This window comes from Felis catus, chromosome B4 (genome assembly GCF_018350175.1).
Source record: "Felis catus isolate Fca126 chromosome B4, F.catus_Fca126_mat1.0, whole genome shotgun sequence".
In the NCBI taxonomy this organism is placed as follows: Eukaryota; Metazoa; Chordata; class Mammalia; order Carnivora; family Felidae; genus Felis; species Felis catus.
In genome coordinates this window covers 54,293,428-54,310,469 of record NC_058374.1, presented here as the reverse complement: position 1 = coordinate 54,310,469, position 17,042 = coordinate 54,293,428, and the positions used below count along the sequence as shown (strand labels likewise).

The following is a 17,042-nucleotide window of genomic DNA, read 5'->3' as shown; positions in this document are numbered from 1 at the left end:
TTCCCTAAACTCATGTTTTACAATGACATTTCTACAACTATGAATTCCATGAAGCTAAAAATATAAAATGGATTTTTTTCTCCTTGAAAATCTATGAAAAACAGTTCTATTTATCTTTGAATTTCAGAACAGGATGTTTTCTAGTCTGCCAACAATTATGAGTCATAGAGTAGTGTTTAAATGATATTTAAAAATATATACTTACACTAGTTCAAGTGCAATGCCACCATTCCCTATGATCATTATTCTTTTGGCTTTAGTAAGCTGTTTCTGAAATTCCTATATTCAAAAGAAAATGAGATAGTGTTTTGTAATAGTGGGCAATACTTGAAGAAAGGCTTCACTGATAATGTTCTTAAAATTGTACGAATTTTACCTGATTTACAAAGGAACAAAAATCTCACTTTCACACTCTGCCAGGACAGACCCTCCCAATATTACAAATGTTTTCCTCTATCTGTCACACAAACTGCCTTTATAGCAATGCCTCTTATGATTTGACTTTTTACGTCATTACATCTAGAGTACTTCAGAATTGCAGCAAGAGGCACTAGCTCTAGTTCATCACATTCCTAACTACTTGATCAAACCAACTTACTAACATGACACCGATCTGTATACATGCAGGGTTATTCCTTTTCTTCTAGTCTGTCAGTTGGCACTTCCCTGGACTCACTCAACACCGAAACTTACAGGAATGAGAAGCACAACAGCTTGGTGGTTAAGAGTCCCTGGAGTTACTAACTTCCCCCAGTTAGTAACTTGGCCAAGTTGCTTAACCCTTCTGTGCCTCAGCTTCTTCAATATAAATGGAAACAAGAAGTGACTGTATTTCATTACGTCTCTGTAAGCATTAGGATAATGTAAATAAAGCTGTTAAGAGCAGGCACGATAATGTCTAAATTAAAAAAAAAATGCTGCTTTCTTATCATAAGACAATTAATTGATGGCTCTACCCCCCTCTTCTGCCCCCTAAAAAAAATTATCACAATGAGCTTAGGGAAGCCATGGTCATTTTTATGGCACTTTTGTAAGTACAGAATAGTCCCACTGGATCAGGATGACATCTCAATAGCTAAATTTCCTCTTCCTACCATGTCAAGTTACCATTTCTATTAAATTCACCCAAAAACTTATTGTAATATTCAATAAATAATCACTGAAACTGACTGGCTTAAAATTCTACCAGAAAAAAAAAAAAACATTAAGTTAATTTCAGTCAGCCTTTCTCTGAGGACAGTAAATAAGAAAGATCTGTTAAAAGCACTGGATGTGGAGATGAATGGCATAAGTTTATATTGTACTTCTGATAACAGCTATTTAAGTACAGGTAAATAATCTATTAGAGTTTGCTATTTGTAAATTGGGAGTAATACTGTCACACAGTATTATCATAAGCAGTTAGTGAATTCATGTATGTAGGCAGCCTCGCTGGAACACAGCTATGCTCATGGTTTGTAGGATCGAGCCCCATGTTGGGCTCTGCACTGACAGCACAGAGCTTACTTGGGATTTTCTTTGCTTCTCTCCCTGCCACTCATCTGCTCACTCTCTCTCTCTCTCTCTCAAAATAATAAGCTTTAAAAAAGTTTTAAATTAAGAAAGATTGAAAGAAAACATCAATTTCAAGAATATAAAATATTATTAGTATACATAAAATTATCACCTTAGGGACAGAACTACAACAATAAGCTACAGGTAAGACAAAGTATTATGACTGGAAACCAGGAAGAGCTTCTTGGCAAGAAGGGTCAAGAAACCCTGAAGCCCTGCAATAAATTATCAGAAGAAGTTGTAGAAGGTTCCACACAGTTTTCACCTTATTGGGATAGTTTACATGGTTCTTGAGCAGAACAATAAACCAAATGAATTTTTTAGTTCTGGGATTCTGTCATGATTCTGGACCACAAAGATCTTCTGAATATTAATTTCTTTGCTAAGGAGTACTGTAAGTTTGGGATATGCCTTACCTTTGTGGAAAAAGACTGCTACATTATTTCGGCTACAAATCACTCTTCCCAATCAAAATACAGTAATGAATGTGTGTATAATTTAAGTTATAACCTTCAGCTTAGTCATTGTATCTGGGATAGTGCACAACGGAAAGAACACAGAACATCAGCATGGGACTAAAAACAGGAAAAATTATCAGCTACAACCAAACTGAAATTGGCAATAATAAAACATTATAACTATTTTCTGGTTTATGGATCACAAAACAAACCTCTTCTGTAATTTAAGAATTGACACTGTAAGTGGAATACTTTGATTCAAATAAAGGAAGTCTATGAAATATTCATGTTCCTTTCCCGTGGCCCCATCTCAGAATGTTACCTGAGCACTGTCTGTATCACGGATTCCTAATACATAAGGATTTCCTTCACATATCAACTTTGGCTTAGCTCCAGCACACAGACAGAGTTTCTTATATACATGCTGACTGCCATCTCCTGTTAAAATGCACTGTAAAAACAGGGCAAGGAAGGGGAGAGAAGAAACATATTTATACATGGGTACAGTTTCATTTTAAATACAAAATTCAGTAAGACAAAAGCAAAAAAATACATTAAGGTTGCCTCTTGGTGGCACTCAATACGCTGTCACAGCAATTGCAAATCAGAGTAAACATGAGAATGCATTCTCCAACCCAGTGATTCACCATCATTTTAGGGCCATGAACCATTTTGAGAATCTAGGGCAAAACAGTCTTTCTTCCCTGGAAAAAAAACATACATTCACACCAGATGTTGCCTAAAACTTAGGGAATCTTATTATATTCAGGGAGGTATGTTGACCTCAGGTTAAAAACTAAACATTCAGAAATTTTTAAATCAAGCATTCTGATCATATTATACCTGAGGTAGGCCTTAATATTTCTGATCTCAATGGAAGTTACTGTAGGAAGATCTAATAATTCTAATGGCATCATACCTTAATATTTGTTATGGGTACAGAGGAGTACAGTGTGGTAAAAAAGGTTACATTATGTCTTCTTAATCTAAAAATATTAAAAGTGTTTGGGAAGCTTGGGTGGCTCAGTCTGTTAAGTACCTGACTCTTGATTTTGGCTCAGGGTCATGATTCCTGTGTCATGGGATCAAGCCCTGTGTCAGGTTCTGTGCTGAGCATAGATTCTAAGAATCTCAATGTCTCAATCTCTCTCTCCCCCACTCTACCTCCCCAGTTTGCACGTGCATGCATTCTTCTTAAGTACAAATAACAATCACCTAACCACAAACAAATGTTCTTTGGGGATATTTTCATATTAAGTGAAAAACATATTAACCTTAAATCCTAACATGTACTAGCTTTTAAAGTCATTTATATTAATTTTTAATAATATTATTGAGTCTAAAAATATGTATTTGTGATCCATTGTTTTTATTCTTTAAAATCAAATGGAAATCTGCACATAAGTAGGAGCTTTTAATAAGCATATATGTATGTGTATGTATATATACACACACATGTGACTATGACACAAGACTTTGTTGGAATGGTTTAGAGATTAACACTGTGACATGTGTTTGACTTATAAAACATAGCAAATCATAAGATAGCACTTGATACCAACTGAGCCATTTGTTACCCACTGTAACTCTTCAGCTGTATAACAAATACATAAAACTGATAATTCAACACAGTATAACGCATACAGAAATTCTATGCAGTTCTTTCTGAAGATAATGTAATGTGGTGGGAATTTTATCTGACAAACAGTAATTAACAGACACTGACCAAATTTAAAAAATAATTTACATTTTATGTTGTAAAAACAAACACAAAAACTCCTTTCATTGGCTACTGCTAAATTTTTGGAAGTAGACATGAAGATAAAACACACAATCTCTAATTCATCAAAGAATATAAAGGACAAATAAGAGAATACAGACGTGAGCTCATACAGGACACTTCAAATGGTAATGGGTGGCATTCGGATTTATTCAAATGCCCTAATATAAATTCCCTCACAATTTATTAGTCTACATTTGAGCCCACCTCAATTTACAAATTAACGGACACGGGATGTTATATAGGATATGTACTACTGTAAATGTTAGAAATTTATTCCAGTTTTGGGATTCAGATTTTTTATTTTTTTCTCATAAAATTTAGTCCTTTTTCTTATTTTTTTACTGTCAAATTATTTGTGTTTCAAATGTATTATGTATGTGTTTTCTCCATAAGGGTGAAAAATTAGAGCTGCTGTAGAGAAACGACTAGAAACCCTACTTCTCATCTTGCCTAAAGCTCACCTGAGGATATTGTTAATCATCTGACAACATGTTTCCTTCGACTGCCTTATTCATTCCCACATCCAATGGGTTACTGAGTCCTGCTAAGTTTACAGGAGAAATCTCACTCATATCTGCACCATTCTTTCCAAATACACAGTTCTTGTCTTCGTTCAGGCCTTCTATCAGTTTGGACTATTGCAACCACCTTCTGGTTTGGTTGCTGGACACTATCACTCACTCCACCCCATTTCATCCTCAACATTGGTATCAGATCTGTCTTCCTAAAAGAATATATTACCATCCCTGCCTCCACTTTATTTCTCCACTGACTGTAAAATAAATCATCTTGGCATGATGTAAACAGCTCTTCACAGTCCTATTTGTTTGCCCTAGTCTGCCACTCTCCTCTCTTTATCTCCACCACAGTACCTCTGACGATGTTATTCTTCCACGTGCTGCTTTTCTTTGGGTTTCTGAACAAGCAACCTCGTTTTCCTACAACGTCCTTAACTAAGAACTCTTAATTCACCCACCTTTTAAACCCAGTGCAAACATTTTCTCCTTCTGTGAGGTCCTCCAAAATCCCTAATATCAGAGCTTTGATAATACTTCAGTGACTGTGCTTTTCACATGTATATATAATTAATACATGTGCATGTCTATATTCCCTATGACAATGAGACCTCCCAGGCCAAGTTCACTGTAATGTTCCTGTTGTATCCCAGCACTTATTGCGGTGCCCAGAACACAACAGACGCTATGTAAACGTTAATGCTAATTTGAAATGTAAAACCTAAAATGTTAAATCAAACTAATTATATAATCCCAATAAATTCAGAAAAAGTATAAATTTTCCTAATAAAAAGAAATCAATGTTACTAAACTTTATATGCTAGGAACCTTAGTAGTGGTGGGGGTACAGATGGGTTCAAAAGAAAGCAGGGAAAGCTCATCAATATTTAACAATGGACCATCATTAAGAAAAACATCTTCTAGGGGTGCCTGGGTGACTCAGTCAGTTGGGTGTCCAACTTCAGCTCGGGTCATGATCTTGTAGTTCGTGGATTTGAGCCCCATGTCGGGCTCTGCACTGACAGCTCAGAGCCTGGAGCCTGCTTTGGATTCTATGTCCCCCTCTCTCTCCGCCCCTCCCCTGCTTGTGCTCTGCCTCTCTCTCTCAAAAATAAACAAACATTTAACAAAATTAAAAAAAACAAAAACTTCTTACATGTTCTTTACTCTTCAGTTGCTTTACTTCGGATTCTATAACCTTAATGTTGGGAAAGCGATTTTCTAACATGGTATTTGGTTGCTCTTCAACATCAAATTCCTCCAATACTTTAGAAACCTGTATTAAATCAAAAAGGTGAAAATGTAAATTTTCAAAAAAATATTTCCTTTTAAGAATTTTAAATAATGAAAATATTTTCATTTCTTTTTATATACTACTTAATGTTCATAAAACAAGAACGTCGGCCAACTGTACTGTATACAGTGAAAAAAGGGCTAACTCGCATTTTAAGACTTGAACTCCAATGACAATCCTACCACTGGGGCAAGTCAGCCAAGTAACTGCACCTTAGTTTCCTAGCCTGGAAAATGAGGGCTAACTCTACTTACTTCTGCATATTTTAATTGCACAGCTTGTCTGTTTCTGTATCCTTATAGTTTTCTCTACTTACTAACTTTATTGTGATCTAGTCTTTGGACTCTTTCCTGTTGTCCAAAACCATCAGCATCCTCTTGGATTCACTTTTCTTCCTATGCAGCCAAGACTCCATTGTAGATCATTTCGTGTTTTGCCCACTTATACTTCCTTGCTCTCTTGTCTTTAACCATTAATTACCCTGAAAACTCACAACCACAGATTGAACAACCTGCTTTCTCCAGTCCTATACCCAGTATGCAGTGGAAAGACCACACCTTGCAGACTAGTATTTGACCTCAGCTACCCCCTTCAATACTACTTGTAAGACCTACTACATGGCCCTACCAGTTCTCAAACGTTTCAGTCTCAAGACTCTCCCTTTATATTCTTACAATGGACTGAGGACTCCAAAGAACTTTAGTCTGTGTAAGTTAAACTCAGTGATATTTGCAACTACTAGAAATGAAAACTGAAAAATTTAAAACATTTCTTAATTCACTTAAGAATAGATCTAATACATGTTAAACAGATATCATATCCCTTTAATAAAAGTAAATTTTTTTTCCAAAACAAATTAAGTGAGAAGAATGGCAGTTTTGCATTTTTACAAATGTCTTTAATATCCGGTCTTAATAGATCTGCTTTTGCATTCAAACTGCTTCCATACTCTGCATCTGCATTCAAACTATTGCAGTATGTTAATTTGGTTAAATTTTATGAAGACAGTTCAGGCTGACAGAGATGTGCAGCCTTTTTAGAGAATTGTATATTCTTCTTTGATGTTATACTAAAACTCAACAAGTGTGGTTTCTTAAAGATTAGTTGCAGTGCAGAATTTGAAACCGTTATCAAAGAATTTTTCATACCCTACTACTGTGAAATCTATTGGTCTATCCTGCACTTTGGATCGTGTAACATCACATTTGTCATCTGGACAATAGTGGTTCACAAAGTTATAGAGATCTTCCACATGTTAATTTCAACTCAATACAATATCAAAAACCACATTCATTATTGTCACCAACAATAATTTTGTTATCCTGGCAACAAATACTGTCACTTGTTTTCACTCATTTTCCAAATATGAAATTAGTTTGTCAGTTGTTCTTTCAAGTAAAATTGGTATTCCACAAAAAGGGTAATTAATTCCTCTTGCAACTCAGCAACTGCACAACTGCTTTTCCCTCCTAGCCCCATATGTGGAACAAATGCTTTATGCATACATCTCATCTCATCACACAGAACATTAAAAAGACGTGCACTTAAGAGTCAGGATTTAATAAAATTGCTGGCTTTAATTTATTTCACTGAGTGCCTAGCAGTGAAGAATACAAGACCACTAGTTCAGTTTAGCCACCAAGGCTTTTAAACCATCAGTGTTTATGTGTCAATGTAGTGACAAGAGTAACATCGAAGTAACATCTTCCAACCCTTGGTGATTTTTCTAAACGTTCACCATTCTAATGCCTCCCAAGCACATTCCATCCTCAGCACTCCCAGCAAATCACTTTACTTCTTGGCTCAAAGAGACTACTAAGAACTCTTATGACTTCTTTCCCACCATCTATACATTTCCGTACTACAGTCCACCTTCCATGACCCATTTCTACCTTTTCAAGGTGAATCCAATAATCTGTGCTCTATATGCCATCATCTCTCACCTCCTCAGGACTCCTTCCTTATTATGTACTCCTTGCTTTCCTTCATCTTCAGCCTTTCCTACTGGTTTCTAAATCTCAATAGGTAAACACACTAAAGTGTCTTCCACCTTAAAAGAATAAAACTCGGGGCACCTGGGTGGCTCAGTTGGTTAAGCATGTGACTTTGGCGCAGGTCATGATCTTGTGGTTCATGAGTTCGAGCCCCACGTCGAGCTCTGTGCTGACAGGTCAGAGCCTGGAGCCTGCTTCAGATTCTGTGTCTCCCTCTCTCTGCCCCTCCCCTGTTCATGTGCTCGCTCGCTCTAAGAATAATAAATCAACAGTAAAAAAAAAAAAAAAAGAATAAAACTCAACTTAATGCTAGTCTTCACGTTCTCTATTTGCTGCCACCCTATCTTTTCTCCTTTTGCAGCTAAATTTCAAAAGAGAAAAGTTTATCGTTACTGTCATTTTAGAGTTACCCCCCACTAATTTCTGAAAATGGTGTAAACTGTCTCAAAGTCACCAATAATTTACTAGATATAGGCACTTTTGAGTCATTATCTTACCTGCTATCCTTGGATCTGACACCACTGACCACTGCACTTAATTAAACTTTTGCCATCTTTGGCGTCAGGGAAACAAACTCTTCTTCTCTCATAGTTTTCCTCTCTGACTTAAGACTAATAAATAGGGTGCCCATTTTCAGGGCTTCCTTTCTCTCTGATCTTCCTTTAAGTGTCGGTGTTCCATAGAACACTATTATTGGGCTCTTCTCCCTGGGAAATTGCAGCCAATGCCTATGGCTGAGCTGGTACTGAGACAATGATGAATACCAACCTGTTATATCTCCAATTCAGTGTTCTCACCTGCTGAAAATGCTCCAAAAGTTTGGCATCATCTAAATTTTGGATAAAATACAATTCCACATCATAGCATACAAGCCCACCATGGTCTGCCCTCTGACTATTGGTTCAGCACTGAATTTACATTCCAGCAGAACTGAACTGATACCTATTACAACATATTACATAGTCATATACTTTCATCATCTTGGCACATGCCTGCCTCCATTCAACCTCTTGCAAACATGGCAAGACCTACTTATTCTTTCAGTCTCAGTTTCAATCCACTCTCCTATGTAAAGCCTTTCTTGATCTCAAAGGCAGGCTCTGACACTCATTCACAATATATTTATAAAAATAAATACGTATATATTGCAATACAACCGCAATTTTTTTTTTTTGCCACTATAAGGATAATTACCACATTATAATGATAACTTTGTCCTGCAGATTTGTTACCATTCTGAGAAAGTGCTACTCATTAACCATGAGGGTTACAGAGCCAACCTGAATTTAAAACCTATCTATACACACCTTGGAGATTTACCCAGCCTCACTGACTCATTTACCTCATCTGTAAGTGGGGATAATATAAGAACCCACTTCATAGGATTACTTTAAGGATTAAATAAGTTAATGTATTTAAAACATTTAGAAGAGTGTTTGGTACATAGCAAGTACTCCATAAATAACATGTTATTATTAATCTTTTTTCTCCTTTAGAAATTACACATGCCATGAAAACATTTTCTTTAACATTAAACAATACCTAATATAAAATAAAGTGTCCCTTTTACTCTTCCCTAAATCTCACACTACCCCACCACGACTGCCATTCCCCAACTCCAGAGATGACCATTAGTGACTTTTTGGTGTATGTTCTATACTTTCAATCTGTCTTCTGGATGCTTAGCACACTGGCTCATACATAATATAGATGTTCAATAAATGATAAAAAGGATGCAATTTCCTACTTCTGAATATTAAGAATAACTGACATTTGCATAATGTTATTCCAATTCATTTTCACATATATTAGTATATCTTAAACTCCCAACCTCCTTCAAGTAAACAAGGAAGATACTATCCTAATATTAGAAGTGAAACAACTTAGATAGAGATTTGCCAAGGCTACACAGCCAATAAATAAGAGGTAGGCCTAGAATCCAAAACTGTTTTTCTTCTATTATACAAAATTTACAAAATCAGCAAAAATTTAAGTCAAGTCTTATAACTCTGGAAGAGTCACACTGAATTAAGTCTTCCAGAAAAACACTTATAAGACACAGCCAAACATCTTTCTCTTATGTATGTGCTCCTAGCCTATAATTGATTTTTTTTCCCATTAGAGATTAATAGCCACAATTTGTTCTCTAGTTCTTCCAATCCCTTAAGTCCTTTGGCCATACCTCAGTAGTAAGATATCTTACATATCTCTAAGAAGGTTATAAAGGAAAAACATATCACACTAAATTACCCTTGGTCTTAGGGGTTTACAACATGAGAAAGTTTTATTTTATTATCAGGATCTAAAGGAAAACTTGTATTAAAGACTATAGTAGTATTCTTCACTGAAGTATGAGAAGAAATACTTCAGTGAAGTATGATTTACTTAATTTTTTTGCATAGCCATTATAACATTCACAATTAGAGCACTATAGTATATACATAATTTATAAATATATAAATATACGTATATTACAAGATCAGCCAAAACTTTTTAACAGGTGAGGTATCAGATCAAAAATGTTTATAGATCACTTTTCTTTTTTTTTTTTTAAATTTTTTTTTTCGACATTTATTTATTTTTGGGACAGAGAGAGACAGAGCGTGAACAGGGGAGGGGCAGAGAGAGAGGGAGACACAGAATCGGAAACAGGCTCCAGGCTCTGAGCCATCAGCCCAGAGCCCGACGCGGGGCTCGAACTCACGGAGCGCGAGATCGTGACCTGGCTGAAGTCGGACGCTTAACCGACTGCGCCACCCAGGCGCCCCTATAGATCACTTTTCTATAACACTAAGACCCAAATGATCTTAGACTCCTAATGTAATGCTATAATGTGTGTAATATAAATTCATGGAACTACAAAGTGTTCTGAGATGCTTATTACACATCTGAAACATTAATTACCTACAAGTGTAAACTTAGCTGAGAAGTACTCTTCTGATATGCAAACACACAATTTATACACACACAACTACTTATAATAATTACATATACGTATTGGTATTCATATTTACATTTGCAAAGCATTTTTCCTCAAAAGAACTTTATTTAAAAATTTCTGAAAAGTAACTCTGAGTGGGAGGAAAAGATAGGAAAAACAAGACTAGGAATTCAACATCAGTTGGGTGCTTTTGGTATTTAATATAATACTTTTATTTATTTATTTATTTGGAGAGCAAGAGCAGGAGAGGGGCAGAGAGAGAGGGAGAGAGAGAGAAACATAAGCAGGCTCCACCCTGCCAGTGCAAACCCAATTTGGGGCTCGAACTCACCAACTGTGAGATCATGACCTGAGCCAAAATTCAGAGTCAGACCCTTAACCAACTGAGCCACCCAGGTGCCCTGGTATTTAATATAATTCTAAACTTTGGGCTTTTGTTTTAAAATGACCATCAAAAGAACATTTATCATTTTAAACATTTAAAAACTATAATTACACTAACTGCTGGGAAATTACTGAAATTACAAAAATATATATGACTAAGAAAGTTATATAAAGGATTCTTACCTGCTTGAAATTTGTAACTGCTTTAATAACAGGAGAAGCTGTTACCAGGAGAATATCTTCTGATGGAAAGTGAATAGCCAACTTATTTAAAGAAAAAAAAATTGGGAGAAAAAATTTCATAAGTAACTTTAGGTATTAACATATGTGACATGGGGGTGAGATAGGGATAATGCAATTTTAATAATGTTATTATTAACCTAGAAAACTAAAAAGTCACTTTTCCTCATCCAAATGTCTCCATTATTCTGTGTCTTGTTCCTATTTATGGGGTAGTAGTGACTAACGTTCAACTCTGATACTGATAAAATGTATAATACGTTTATAATAAACACTAACAAAAACCTCCTGAATAAGAAAAATGATATTATCCCTTACTATCTTGCATACCAATGTAAAGTTGTCCTCCAGAGAATGAGAAAAAAAAATATTTTCCTAATTAACAGTTAAACCAACTTTTATTTCTTTTAAAATAGTATTTTCATTTCCCTTCAGTGGCATGAAATTACAGTAAATCCTTACTCATAAATATTCAGAATCTTAGCCTGACTTTTCCCAAGTGTTTTGGTACTCCTATTCTGCCTCTTCCAAATGCCCAACCAGTGTATACTCTGGAAAAACAAAACCATTTTAGTAGTAGCTTCAACAGTATTTAGAGGCTTAACTTGCTATTTTTTTCCATCATTCTCCTCTGGCTACAACCTCTCTTTCACTTTAACCTTCTTGAAAGAATTTTCTTAAATCATACTCTGGTTCCTCAACCAATTCTATTTCTCCACCAATTTCTATTTCTTTCCCTACTATACTGTTAAAACTGAGCATGTTCAATCAAAAAAACAAACAAAAATAAATAAATAACCAAAAATAATATTAGAATGAAAAAATGAATCCAGTAAAACTACAGGATACAAAATTGACATACAGAAAACGTATGTCAAGTTTCTGTATACTAGTAACAATCTATCTAAGAGAGAAATTAAGAAAACAATCTCATTTATAACCACATCGAAAAGAATAAAATACCTAGGAATAAATTAAACCAAAGAAGTGAAAGACCTGTACTCTGAAAACTATAAGCCACTGATGAAAGAAATTGAGTAAGATGTAAATAAATGGAAAGATCACGCTCATGGATTGAAAGACTTAATATTGTTAAAATGTCCATACTACCCAAAGCAATCTACAGATTCAATGCAATGCCCACCAAAATAGCAATGGCATTTTTCACAGAACTGGAACAAAGAATCCTAGAATTTGGATGAAACTGCAAAAGACCCCAAACAGCCAAAGGAGAAAGAAGAACAAGGCTGGAAGTATTATGCTTCCTGATTTCAAACCACACTACAAGGCTGTAGTAATCAAAACAGTATGGTACTGGCACAAAAACAGACACAAAGATTAATGGTATGGAACACAGAGCCCAGATATAAAACCACACATAGATGGTCAATTAATCTATGACAAAGGGGGCAAGAATATACAGCGGGAGTGGGGGAAGTTTCTTCATAAATGATGTTGGGAAAATGGGACAGCTTACATGCCAAAGAATGAAACATGACCACTGTTTCATACAAAAATAAAGTCAAAATGGATTAAAGACTTGAATATAAGACTCGAAACCATAAAACTCCTAGAAGAAAACATAAGCAGTAAGCTCTTGAACACCAATCTTAGCAATATTTTTTGAGCCATTTTCCTCAGGCATGGTTAAACAAAGCTAAAACAAACAAAAGAAATTACATCAAACTAAAAAGCTTTTGGAAAGAGAAGGAAACCATCAACAAGACAGAAAGACAACCTACTGAATGGGAGAGGATACTTGCAAATCATACATCCAATAGGGGTTAATATCCAAAATATATTAAAAACTTACACAACTTACTATTAAAAAAATTTGTAAATGGGCAAAACTTGGATAGACATTTTTCCAAAGAAGATAGATGGCCATTAGATACAACAAAACATGTTCAGTATCACTCATGCAAATCAAAACTACAATGAAATATCACCTCACCCCTGTCAGATTGGCTATTATGAAAAAGACAAGAAATAACAAGTGTTGGTGAGGATGTGGGGAAAAGGGAACCATTGTACACTGTTTTTCAGAATGTAAATTGGTGCAGCCACCATGGAAAACAGTATGGAGGTTCCTCAAAAAATTAACAATAGAACTACCATATGATCCAGCAATTCTACTTCTAGGTATGTATGGGAAGAGAACCAAAACACAGCTCAAAGAGATACATGCATTCCTATGTTCACTACAGCATTATTTACAATAGCCAAGATATGGAAGCAACCTAAGTGTCTACTGATGAATGGATAAAGAAGAGGTCGTATAAATATATTCAATGAAATACTATTCAGCTATAAATGAAATCTTGCCATTTTTGACAACATGAATGGACCCAGCGGGTATTATGTTAAGTGAAGTAAGTCAAAGAAAGACAAATATTATATGATTTCACTTATTTGTGGAAAACGAAAAAACAATGCAAACAAAACAGACTCATAGATACAGGAAACAAACTATTAATGGAGTGGAAAGGGATTGGGGCTGGGGGGAAGAGGGAAAAATAGGTTAAAGAGATTAAGAAGAACAAATTTCCAGTTATAAAATAAATAAGTCATAGGGATGTAATGTACAGCATAAGGAATATAGTCAACACTGTAATAACTTTGTGTAGTGACAAGGGGTAACTATGCCTATTGAGATGATCATTTCATAATGTAAAGAAATAGCCAATCACTATGATGTACACCTGATGAATACTGTATGTCAATACTTCAGTAAAGAAAAAAGGAGCATCTTGAATTCACCTCCAGACCCTTAAAATTCACTAAATTTTTTAAAATATCACCTTATTTGAACTTTCTATAATATCTGATGATATTACCATTCTTTCCATCTTTCTTCTCTTTATATATTGTTATTTCCCCACTTTGTTTTCATTGCTATACCTGGCTTCAAAATTTCTTTATACTACCAAATTCACCTTCCAGTTGGCCTTCCAGTCTCATTTTAACCAGCTGCCCCTGCCCCAAACATACTGGAGCTAATCAACTCTCAAAATATTTCATTTGATCACATTACTCCACTGCTCAAAATCATCTCACTTCTTGCAAGTTCTGGCTAATTTCTTTTTTTTTAATTTTATTTTAGAAAGAGAGCACAAGCAGGAGAGAGGGGCAGAGGGAGAGAGAGAATCCCAAGCAGTCCCCTCGCTCAGTATGTAGCCTGCCACGGGGCTCGATCCCACAACTGTAAAATCATGACCTCAGCTGAAATCAAGAGTTGGACATTCAACTAAATGAGCCACCCAGGTGCCCCACTTGTTAGTTATTAGCAAGACTTAATAAGATACTTCATGATGTGGTCTCTCCCAGCCTTCCCAGCTTCATCTCTGGTCACCTCCCCAAGCACCATGTTCTTTAAGTTTTGCTGCTCTCAGTAGTGCTTTCCTACCTGAGATTATATATCCTTGCCTCCCTTTGGACCATCTAGTTTTTCTTGTCCACCTGGTCAACTTTTACTCATTTTCTACACTGAGACAAAAGGACACCTCCCCCTAATTCATGCCCTGTCAACTCGCCAGACACCCTTAGGTTGGCAAACACACTGATGAAATGGTTCATTCACATGTCTCTTCCACTAGATTGCGAGTCCCTAGAAAGGAGGTACCATGCTCTGTTTGTGATTACTCAGCCCTTAGTACCGTACCGGGATAACAGGTGTTTCACTTGGTGAAAACATGGAAAATACACACCTAAAGATTAGAAGTTTGAAAACAATTCTTGCATTTCCTGCACTACTTCTGTGACTTCAACGATTGCTTACATTTACTTTATATCAACAAAACAATTCTTTTTGGAGTGTGTGTGTGTGTGTAGCCTGATTATTCACTATAATTAGAAAAGCATTCCCCAGCTGCTTTTAATCCCTTGTTGGTTGTTTTACAAAACATTACTACAGATGAAATCTCTTCTATCTTGGGAGTTCAAAGTACAGGAAACTACGTAAGGGTTTTTCAATTATTTACGAGGAACTAAGGACCTGGCATCTACCTGAAACCTGAATTCAATCAGCTAACGAGCAATGGAGGCTGAATTTTCTGACCAACTATTTACCAGTTTAAGCCCTCTTGTCTGCTCTGGCAAAACTAGCACCACAGTCTGGTTCAGTCAGCTTTGGGGTCCCACCTGCCAACAACTTGCTCCCCACTCCTCTTCCCTAGGCCTAAGGCGAAGCTTGCGAGGTACCAAGAACTTCGTAGAGGGGCCGCCACCCAGTCTCTAACATTTGAAAACAAAGAGCGCTGGGGCGGGGGGAAAGAAGCGGCTAAAGCGGGATCTGGAAGGACAAGGTGGGGGCGAGAGGGTGCCTTGAGTGCCACCGCCGCGGGGTCAGGGAAGAGGCGGAACTGTCGACGCGTCAGCCTACCTGCTCAGCACAGGTGACACCCGCGATGCCACCGCCAACCACCACAAACTTTCCCGCCGTCGACGGAGGGCGCGCTGCCTCCATGATCTGACTCCTAGCGGTTTTCTGGCAACCGGTGGGCGAGCCGCAAGGGTTCTTACCCAGGGAGCGGAAGTCAAGCTGGGCGGCCACTTCCGGTGCCGGGGCCTGATCCTGAGACTCTGAGCTACGGGTGCCCAGCAGTTCACACTTAGTGTCCTCGCGTACCCGCTTAGATCCTCGTTTCCGCGGTAGAAAGACGTGTCTTTGATTCCAGGGTTTCGTTTTACTGTCAGCACACCTGAGTAGAATTTTGACACATAGATATGATAAAGAGAAGACCAAAATAATAATAATAATAATAATAATAATAATAACAAATTTAAAAAAGAAAAAATCTAACAAAATTAAAGTAAAAAGATGAGTCGCCAAGAGAAGCTTGGCAAATTGTCTAAACACAGACCAGAGTTCTCACAGGACCGGGCACTCAGAATAAATAAACTGCCCTGAAGTTTTCACTATTGGTTCTTCGAGGAATTTGACATTGAGTCAATTTTAAACTCATATATCATAAGTAATATAATCCTTCCCCACCTTCTGCCTGGCAAACCAAGATTTGATATTTTGAAAGCACATTCTTCATGATATATTAAAGCAAAGCAATACTACTGAATTGTTCTGAGAAGTTATTTCCATTTGCAATTTTGACCTCAGCTAAAATTTTCAGTAGTATAGAGAGTTGCTCACCATTTTGTCAAGATAAATGAACATTCCTCCCAAGTGTCCAGTAAATAGCATGTGTGAAGGAATTTAATATCCCCAAGGTAATTTTATTGCTAATACTTTTTTTGTTGTATTCATTTTGAGAAATGACTAAGTTTTTTAAAAATATTTTTTATATTTGTATTATAGTATTCACTATTTTCATTATTTTGCTATTTACTATTGCCTTTACTGTCTCATATAACATGTTTCCTTAGTGTTGTACTATAATATTAAGAAGGTACAATATCTCTAAGTGGCTGACTCTAAAACTGGTAATTGCAACCCCCCCCCTTTAATTCTTTAAACTCTGTAAATAACCATTCTGGATAAATAGAAAACCCTACCATGTAATTATATATATTTGCTGATATTCTAATAATTATTTAATAATTATTAAATACTTAATTTCACAAATTAAATAGTAGTTCAATTGTGAGTTTAATTCCCATTACTAGCTTAGACAACCAAACAAAACATTTCTAAGAGGAGGAACTAGTACTTTAAGCCCATTGTTTACTTCTGTAGCTTCTTATTTTCACATGATCTCACTCACACTGTGCTCTAATTAGATTGAACCGCACTGGCAGCACCCAGGATATGGTATGTTCTTTCTTTTCGGAGCATTTGAACATAACTTTTCCTGTGACATTCTTCCTCCAACTAATTTTCCCTAGCTAAATCCTTGCTGACCTTTGGTTTCAACCAGCCATTACCT

At 36.3% G+C, this 17,042-nt stretch overlaps 1 protein-coding gene across 1 annotated transcript in view; it reads right to left on the bottom strand.

Moving 5' to 3' along the window:
• Positions 1-15,726, bottom strand: part of PYROXD1 (pyridine nucleotide-disulphide oxidoreductase domain 1) — a 28,669-nt gene extending 12,943 nt beyond the window's left edge. Inside the window, exons 1-5 of the mRNA XM_006933557.4 lie at positions 15,545-15,726; positions 11,107-11,187; positions 5,467-5,586; positions 2,335-2,463; positions 206-279 (exon numbers count right to left, since the gene is read on the bottom strand). Of these exons, the coding sequence (XP_006933619.2) occupies positions 206-279; positions 2,335-2,463; positions 5,467-5,586; positions 11,107-11,187; positions 15,545-15,628 (488 nt within the window). The 5' untranslated portion in view covers positions 15,629-15,726. The remainder of the gene's footprint in view (positions 1-205; positions 280-2,334; positions 2,464-5,466; positions 5,587-11,106; positions 11,188-15,544) is intronic.
• Between the last annotated feature and the right edge of the window lie 1,316 nt (positions 15,727-17,042).